Genomic DNA, 9,189 nt, shown 5'->3' on the forward strand with positions numbered 1-9,189 from the left:
CCCGGCCTCGCCAATCGCGGCACCGGCGCCCTGGCCACGCCCCCTCCCCGGGGCGGGCGGGGAGACTTCGCGCGGAGCTCCGCCCCCTCGGGGGGCCCCCTCGCGGCGCGCCCACCCAGCCCCCGGCGCCGGCTCGCCCGAGGCCAGGCGCGCGGCGGTGCATGCTGGGAAGTGTAGTCGGCCCGCCGCCCGCGGGTCGCAGAAGGGAGCGTGGCGCGGCGGTGGGGCGAGACTACAACTCCCGGCAGCCCTTGCGGGCGCCCCCTCGCCTGTGAGGGGAAGCCGCCAGGGCCGAGGAGGGGCAGAAGGTCTACCTCCCTCCCGCAGCCCTGCCTCAGGGTGTCCCAGCTTCTCCCATCACATAACCCCTTCCTGCACCCCCCAACCCGGCCTCCCCGTGGCAGCCCTCGTGGTGCCAGTGGCCGTCGCACCACCCATGCGCTGTATTTTGGGGGGCGCAGGAGGCCTGGGGAGCATCGTGGCTGAGGGAGAGAGGACCCCCAAGAGGACAGGAAGAAAACGTAAAACCTCCCGGTTTCACCCATGAGCGAGGCCTCCAAACCGGCCTGGTCGCGCCCGCGCCTGAGGTGGACGCTGTGCTAATGGAAACAGCCCTGGGGAACAAACCCGCCTTCAAACGTGCTCCCAGGCCTCAGCGCCAATTCGATTAGAAGGGAAACCGYCCCCCCTCGCTCTCTGCGTTCACCCCCTGCCTCCGTCCTAATTTAATTTCCCGTCCCCGTGAGCTCATCCAGGCTCTCCCGCCGCAGCAGGCCCCCGGGGAGAGGGGGGGATCCCGACGTCTGGTCTCTGTGGCACATCCTCGGGTTGCCATAGCGACGGGCCGGCACTGCGGTGGGATGCGCTCATCCCTGCATCCGAGGGGGAAGGGATGGCTGCTCCGGAGCCGGCAGCCCCCAGAGACGCGAAACACAGCGACGGAGGGGTGGGAAAGATGCGGGAGACGGCTGATACGAGAGGGAGGCAGTTTGGGGTTTAACCAGGGTTTTAGCGAAGCGATTTGTTGGGAAGTGCAAATTATAGAAGGGAGCGATCTGTCACATGAAGCTTAAAAAAATCTCGTTTTCGCACCCTCTCCTCTTCCGAGATCTCACGCCAATGGCTTGCAGGGACCGGTTTCCTGGCTGCAGGCACGAAAAAATCCTTCTCGAGACCCAAGGACTTGAGCCGGTGGGAGGAGATGAACCTTTCCACCGGCCCGTTACACCAAATTGCTGATAAAGGTCAGCAGAAGATAAAGACAAGAAAAAGGAAATAAATGGGAATAGTCTCCTATCATCACTCCCTGCAGATTGTTTCTGACATGGAAGAAGAATAAGGATCCGGACACTGATAAAGCCACTGAGAGGAAATCAGGCAGGAGAGATGAATCAAATCGTCCGTGGGTGGGATGCTCCGTCCCTAGGCCATTTTGGGGACCCCTCCGTCGGCGGTGGTGCTAGGAGAGCAAGCGAGGCTGCGTGTCAGCAGGAAGGGGGCCCTGCCTCATTTTCCCTTTTAACAAGAAAATACCTGCTTTAAAATACCTTTTCAGAGCTCGCCAAACAGAAGTGTTTCCTGACAAAAGCCCTGCAAGTAGTTGGAAAGGCAATAAGGCATGCTGTTAAAATTAAACTTCATATTTCGATTGGTTTGATTTTTGTCTCTTTTTTTTTTTCCTTTTCCTATGCGCCTTAATGAACATTTTAAATTATTCCTAACGGTGATTTTTCTCCCGTCAGTGTAAACAGGCCGAAGTTTTTGCACTTGAAAGCTTGAGCCTCATTAAACAGTTTCACGCTGGACGGTGACAGCAGTGCCCACACCTGGGATTATCAATGCTCGCAACTAAAAACAGGATTTGCCCTTCATCACAGATATCCTGATAGGAGAACTGTCAATCCCTTAGATATCAACATTCCTTGATGATAATTTCCTTGAAGAACAGACTGTCATTTGTAGATAAAACACCCTCACAGAAGATAAACGTGTTTGCTGCTTAGTTCAGAAACAGCTTCCCCAGGAATAACCACAGCCTGGAGGGTCTGAAACTTCTTCACAGGCGCTCGCAAATGCCCCCAAAGTCAAAAAGTGACTAATTTCCAATATTTCCTCGTGAGAGGACTTTGGTTAGCTAACTTGGAGACATTACGTTGCGTAAAACAGACGACAGGCAGCCGGAGCAACTCCAAAGCAGGGCAATCACGTAAAAAGATTATGGGTGATATGGCTTAGAGAGCACTTGCAGGGATTTGATGCGTTGAGATGGCATGTACTTGAGATGACAACTAAGTCTGGTGTATTTAAGAGCTAAGAAGAGTTAGGAAAGCTGATCTCTGCAATGGCAGAGAGCTGTTTGTGCCCCCAGGATGAATGTTTTCTTCTCATGCAGACAAAATAATGGAAGTTAATAGCGATTTGCTAATGACGCGCAGCCCCGGCTTGGGATTTGCAGTTATACGGCGCAGTGGTAGAGAACGAATCCGTGCCCCTTGGTGGGGTTGCGCATGGCCTGTCTGCCCAGCAGGGCTGAGTTTGCAGCGTCTCAGTATTGCACCCTGAACAACGACGCACCTTTTTCACATTAAATTACATTAAATGCATTTAACATTTTTCCATGGAAGAATGGCAAAACGCTCGGCGATATCACACTACATCGCAAATAAAAACCAGCTGGATAGCCATGTAAGCGTCCTCCAGCAAAGCAATACCGCATGCCAAATCCTCGTCCGGGATAAACGGGATTGACTCYGGTGTTTACACCGAGCTGCCCACCTCTGCATCGGAGAGGCTCAGGACCAAGCCGCGTCGGTACGGCTCAGTTACAGCCCAGGTTTCCATGACGGTTTATTCCGGATCGTCTGCAAACAGCCCAGGGCTCCCATGATATTCCCGGTCGTTTTTCTGCCCTTCTGGTTTCTGCAGCAAGCAGGGTCACGCGAGATGAACCCGCAATTTTTACGTCCTGCCTCAGCAGCATCGCTTTTGTTTTATCATTTATTTACCCAGCGCCAGGGAATTGGGGCTCGTCACCTCTCGGCATCCTCATCGTTTGCGCTAAAATGCGTTTTAGAGGCTCCCGTGACTAAGCACTTAATCTGGGGTTTAATCAGCTGCTGCGCACGGGGGTAATAACATTTATGGAGGGCTAAGCAGCGCAGTGGGTTAGTGTGCCGGGCTTTCACCGGGGTGAGCCGCGTATCAAAGCCTGTCCTTTACAAACCGGCAACCTTAACGCAGACCTGGTTGTTTTTAATCCTTCCCGCTAGGTATTAATAGCCCACACGCGTGCTCTGCTGAGCAGTTGACCGCCCGGCCACGTCCACATGCGGAAAAGAGATGTGATGGGCTCGTTTCCCCTGATGGGAGAGCAAGAAAGGCGCGAGGATCGGGCGAAAYGCTTTTCACCCCCTTTTATCCCTTCAACCAACCCTGAAGCGCGGGGTAAATTATGGAGAACTGAGAAAATTTGCACTGAAAACCTTCTGTACGGAGGAGAGCTCGAGATCCTGGACGTCTGGGATTTTCTGATTACCTGATGGTGCCTTGGTCTTTATGAAGAAGTATTGCTTTTTCCTACCCAGCGCGGCAGTTTCTCGTACATATGTATATGGCAGCCAAGCTGAACTGAATTGACCCACAATTGCACTGTCCAAAGGGTTATTTTTATGACCGGTTCCCTGATAATGTCCTTATCGCTTATCACCAGCACCTGCATATCCTTCCTCACCTGGGCTGGCCCCAGGTGGCCCTTCCTCTTCTCCCGGATGGAGATACCTGCTTCGCCTGCTCCTAAAAACCTCCCGCGAGAGGAGTCCCCCCCGCTCCCCAGGCAGCTGATCCCAGCACCTCGCTGGCCTGTAGAGCTTCCTCATGGGTTTTTTCTTTTTTTGGTTTAAATCACTTCTGTTCCTAACCTTACTCTGAGCAACGGTGTCATTCCAGCCGTGACGCCGCAGGAGCATCGGCAGAGCAAGGTTTGCAGGGACGGGCTGTGCCTTTGGTTCGATGAACTGATATATTTAGAAGAAATGGGTGTGTTTTGGACACTGTAGGTTTTCCGACCTGAAGAAAGAGCTTGTGTGTCCAGAAGCAGCCCTGTTCCCATGATGATGACCTCATCTCGTCCCAGAAAATCGCTTTAAGGCAACACAGGCAATGACCAACCCGCTGTCTCTGAGAAGGGCTGATCGAGTTACCTCTGCTCTCGCTCCAGACGAAGATGGGCAATAATAAATAAGTAATGTCACTGCTGAAAACCGCTCGCGTTTCCATAGGACGCCAGCTCCGGAGGGCTGCACGTGGCGTGGCCCAGCACCGTTACGGCTTTGGGTCCTGTTTCTTGTGGGTAACGATCGCCACTGATGTACAAACCGCTTTCAGCCACCCCAGCTTTTCCACCCCGCACTTTGGACCTTTTCCTGATAGATTTATGCAAGGGACAAAGAGAGCTCGGCAGGTCCCTTAATAGCTAGTAGTCGTTTAATTAGCAAATGAGCATTGCCCCGTGATGTTGATGCACCAAGCTGAACAGCCACGCAGTGCTGCAACGCTTGGCTCAGAGTGCAGGGGCTGCAACCGGTGCTGGGAGCAAAATGAGCAGCCACTGCTGGCGTGGAGGCCGAGCGGGTCCTGGGGAAGTGGAGAGTTACCCCAGGAAAGCACGGGGGAACTCCCACTGTGGTGCAGGGGATGCTCGTCCGGTGTCCAAATACTGCAGTGCAGGGGATGCTCWTCTGGTGTCTGACCGCTGCAGTGCAGGGACACTCAAGGAATCACAGAATGGTTGAGGTTGGAAGGGACCTCTGGAGATCATCTAGTCCAACACCCCTGCTCAACCAGGGTCACCTAGAGCACGCTGCACAGCATCGCGTCCAGGAGGGTTTTGAATATCTCCAAGGAAGGAGACTCCACCACCTCTCTGGGCAACCTGGTCCAGTGCTCTGTCACCCTCACAGTGAAAAAGTTTTTCCTCATGTTCAGATGGAAATGTCTGTGTTTCAGTTTGTGCCCGTTGCCTCGCGTCCTGTCCCTCGGCACCACTGAAAAGAGTCTGGTCCCATCCTCTCGACACCCTCCCTTCAGATACTTGTACACGTTGATAAGATCCCCTCTCAGCCTTCTCTTCTCCAGGCTAAACAGGCCCAGCTCTCTCAGCCTTTCCTCATAGGAGAGATGCTCCAGTCCCCTAATCATCTTTGTAGCCCTTCGCTGGACTTGCTCCAGTAGTGCCACATCCCTCTTGGACTGGGGAGCCAGAACTGGACACAGGACTCCAGATGTGGCCTCAGCAGGGCTGAGGAGAGGGGCAGGATCACCTCCCTCCACCTGCTGGCAACACTCTTCCTGATGCACCCCAGGATACCATTGGCCTTCTTGGCCACAAGGCCACATTGCTGGGTCATGCTCAACTTGGTGTCCACCAGCACTCCCAGGTCCTTCTCCGCAGAGCTGCTTTCCAGCAGGTCAACCCCCAGCCTCTACTGGTGCATGGGGTTATTCCTCCCCAGGTGCAGGACCCTGCACTTGCCTTTGTTGAACTTCAKGAGGTTCCTCTCCGCCCACCTCTCCAGCCTGTCCAGGTCTCTCTSAATGGCAGCACAGCCCTCTGGGGTATCAGCCACTCCTCCCAGTTTGGYATCRTCAGCAAACTTGCTGAGGGTGCACTCTGTSCCTTCMTCCAGGTCAYTGATGAARAAGYTGAACAAKAYTGKRCCCAGTRCTGACCCCTGGGGGACACCGCTAGCTACAGGCCTCCAACTAGACTCTGYGCCWCTGAKCACAACCCTCTGAGCTCTGCCATTCAGCCACTTCTCAAKCCACCTCMCYRTCCMYTCATCTAGCCCWCACTCCCTGAGCTTGTCTATGAGGATGYTMTGGGAGACAGTGTCRAAAGCCTTGCTGAAGTCAAGGCACACAACATCCACTGCTCCCCCTCATCTACCCAGCCAGTCATCCCATCGCAGAAGGCTATCAGACCGGCGCATGCTCAGCCTCCCAAACCGGCTACGGCCCCTATCCCCTGACACACCGTTTTCCGGCCTCGGCTGCCATCGCTTGCAGATCCCATCGCTTATCAGGGACCGTGCTACTACTGTTCAACCTTGCGCGTTTCTTATCGAGACGCCGAGGATCAAAACATTTCCTGGAACGAGCCGCCGCTCGCCCGTCTCCCCGACGGCCGTATCGCCGCGCTCGCTGCTCCCGTTAAGGCAAGGTCAGCCCTGATTCCCACAGAGACGACGTCTCAGCGCCCTCCTCTAGGTCCAGGCGCGCCGCCGCGTGCGTGGTCTTACCCCTGCTTCGCTGCTGCATGCCCAGAAGCAAAAACCCGAGATAAATCAGCCTCCCGTGAGCTCTGTTTTTTTTTTTTTCCCTAGCCCAGCTCCATCCCCCGGAGTCTTTCCCACCCGTTTTGAAGCTCGCATTAAGCTGGTTGCAGATAAAAAACCATTGCACGAGTCCAAGCTCGCTCGCTCGCACGCGTGGGGACGGCTCTTGCAGAGCGCGCTCGGGGTCGCGGCCCCGTTTTAAGTGGCTCTTTTCAGGCCAGGTCACGTTATTCAGCACGAAAACGCCCGCGACGGTCGGGAGATCCGCACGGTTTGATTTAGGGATTCGTTCCCGGCTGCGGGAGAAATCCCCRAGCTCCTGGATTAGCGCCTAAAGCAGCCCCCCGGGTGAGGAGCAGGTGCTCCGGGCGCCGGGTCCCCACGGCAGCTGCCGCCAGGTGGCACTGGCACCTTGTCACCCAGCCCGGCTGGGGCCACCGCTCCGAGGGGACTCGTGGGGTCCCTGGAGAAGAAATCGGAGGGGACGACGCTGGCTGCAGGGTGCTTTCCTGGCGGCGGCGTTTTTCCCCCTCGCAGGGTCTTCCGGCAGCGTTTTTGCGACTCGAGGCAAAAGGAGGGCAAGCGCCCCGGAGGTGGAGAAAAGCGGAGCCCAGGGATCACGGAAACGCCTCGAGGAGGAGGAAGGTGCCCAGCCCGACCTGGCTTCTCCGCTTTATTTGCAGATAAAGCTCCCACAGGGGTTTATTTTCTTTTCCCACCACCGCAACCGCCAGGCAAACAGGGCGAAGCCTCCCTGGCTGGCTGCCCTTCCGCTCCGGTGACGGGGCCGTCGGCAGCGGCCGTCCGGGGAAACCCCGGACCCGAAACCGCCGGGATTCAGCCCAACRCGGGCAGCCCCCCGAGGACCTCCCCAACCTCCCCCCTCTGACTTGGCCAAGAGCTTGGGGACCCCCTGGGTTCCTTGCCAAGCTCCCGTCATCCCTTTTCCTGCAGTGCCGGACATTTCCAGCCCTACCCAAAATACCTTCGCCTCCGCTATGATGTTTTGGGTTATGGCTTGGCTCCGCTCGGGGCTCGTGCAAACCCTGCTGCACTTAAAGGCGTTAATTATGACCTTATTAGCGGGCGAAGCGGCGCTGGGGCCAGCTCCGGGTCCGGCCCGGCGTCGGCAGGTTTCTCGCAGCCTGTTTTGAAGGATAAGGGTGTTTTCACGGCCTGCCCGGGAGCCGTTCCTTGCCAATCGGCCTCAGGGCCAAAGCCGTCCGGTTTAATAGCGGCAACGAAGCCAAGGAGCCCGGCGGAGCCCGAGAACGTCCCCTTCCCGTCCTCCGCGCCGYGCTCGCCGCCGTGGAAAACACGCCGGAGACCTGTGGTACAAAAGGGCAAAGCTACAGCCGGCAGCACGCCGCAGGAAGGAAGCAGGAAGGACTCCGACATCACCGTGCCGGGACCGCCAGGACTTGGGGGGACGCGGGGCAGGACGCCTCCGGCCAGGCCGGTGGCTTCGGCGATGCTCGGGACCAGCGCCAGGGAGGAACAGGCTCCGGCAGCCGGGGGGCTCGCTGCGGTGCTCAGCTGCCCGCATCTTGCTCCGAAGGGCGATCCCGGGCTCAGGGGCCGGGATGAGGGATGCCACCGGGCACCGAAGCGCTGGGCACTGTGGGGCACCCAGTCCCCGGATGGGCTGAAACATCCCAAGGTGCCGAACCGCACCAGCTGCCCCRCTCGGAGAAGAAGCAGAGCCGAGACCTCCGGAAAACACCCCCTCCTTTAATTCCCGGTGGGAAAAGCAGGGCCCAGCCCRGCTCTACAGCTACGGGGTATCGCGAAGCCCACAGCGTCCTTCGGATGCAGCGCTGGCCGGTCCGAGCGGAGCGACGGCGCCTTTTCCCGCTTTAAACCACCCCCCAGGCAGGTCGAGCCCCGGTCCCCATCCGTCCCCTCCGCGGGAACGCGGCGCCTTTTCCCGCRCGGCTCTGGGGCCGGGCTCGACGGCGGCGCCCGGGAACGCCGTGCCGCCCCGGCTCAGATCATGGACACGCGGTTCTTGATGTAGACGTGGTAGGGGTCGCTCCGCTTGTCCACTTTGCGCGAGCGGGTGTAGCCGAGGATGAGGCTGCCCACGGTGGCGGCGAAGAGCGTCATGACGAAGAGGATGTACATGTAGGCGTTGTCGTCGCGGCCGGGGCGGCCGCCGGCGTCGCGCCCCCCCTGCAGCGTCTGGTTCAGGGCCCGCAGCACCGCGTGCAGGCTCCGGTGCCACGTCGCCGTGCCGTTGCCCGCTTCCATGGCCTCGCCGAGCCTGCGGGAAGAAGGACCCTACRGATCCCCCAAAACGGGTCCTTCCAGCACCTCCTGCAATGCAACACCAAGCCAGGAGCAGGGCGGGTTTGCAGCAGCCCCTTCCTCGGATTTCGGTCCTTCCACCGAGGGGATAAAGTCCCCGGAGGTTTTGGGGTCCCCAGGCTGCGGGAAGGTGCGGGGGTGTCCGGCACCACGGCACGGGGTAAAGCCCCCCACCGCAGAGACCCCCCCACCCCGCGGCGGCAAGGAGCCCCAGCTCGGCGTCGCTCCCTTCCTTTCCCGCACGGACGGTCCTAAACCGAGTTAAATCCGCTCGAATCGGGAGCGAGAGCATTCGACGCCTTTTAACGAAGCCACTTCGGAGGCAGCTCGGCTTAACAACCCGTTYCGGCACGGGCGAGCGCCGAGCAGCCTCCGACGGACACGTGCGCCAGCCGGGCAGGAATAAGCATCCATCCCGGAGACTCTTCCCGGGCATCCCAAGGATGGGACGTCCGTCGGGGCCCAGGGTGCGACGGGGAGGAGGAGGAGGAGGAGGAAGGGGCCGAGCAGGACCCGCGCACGGACCTGGCCGCTCTGCCGACCCCTTCGC

At 58.3% G+C, this 9,189-nt stretch overlaps 1 protein-coding gene across 1 annotated transcript; it reads right to left on the reverse strand.

The window, feature by feature from the left end:
• Positions 1-8,302: 8,302 nt before the first annotated feature.
• Positions 8,303-8,631, reverse strand: KCNE3 (potassium voltage-gated channel subfamily E regulatory subunit 3). The gene has a single exon (XM_026079281.1). It carries the CDS (start codon positions 8,580-8,582, stop codon positions 8,319-8,321), a length of 264 nt encoding a protein of 87 aa, XP_025935066.1. The 5' UTR covers positions 8,583-8,631; the 3' UTR covers positions 8,303-8,318.
• Positions 8,632-9,189: the final 558 nt, after the last annotated feature.

This window comes from Apteryx rowi, unplaced genomic scaffold, assembly GCF_003343035.1.
Source record: "Apteryx rowi isolate R43461 unplaced genomic scaffold, aptRow1 scaffold_498, whole genome shotgun sequence".
NCBI lineage: Eukaryota > Metazoa > Chordata > Aves > Apterygiformes > Apterygidae > Apteryx > Apteryx rowi.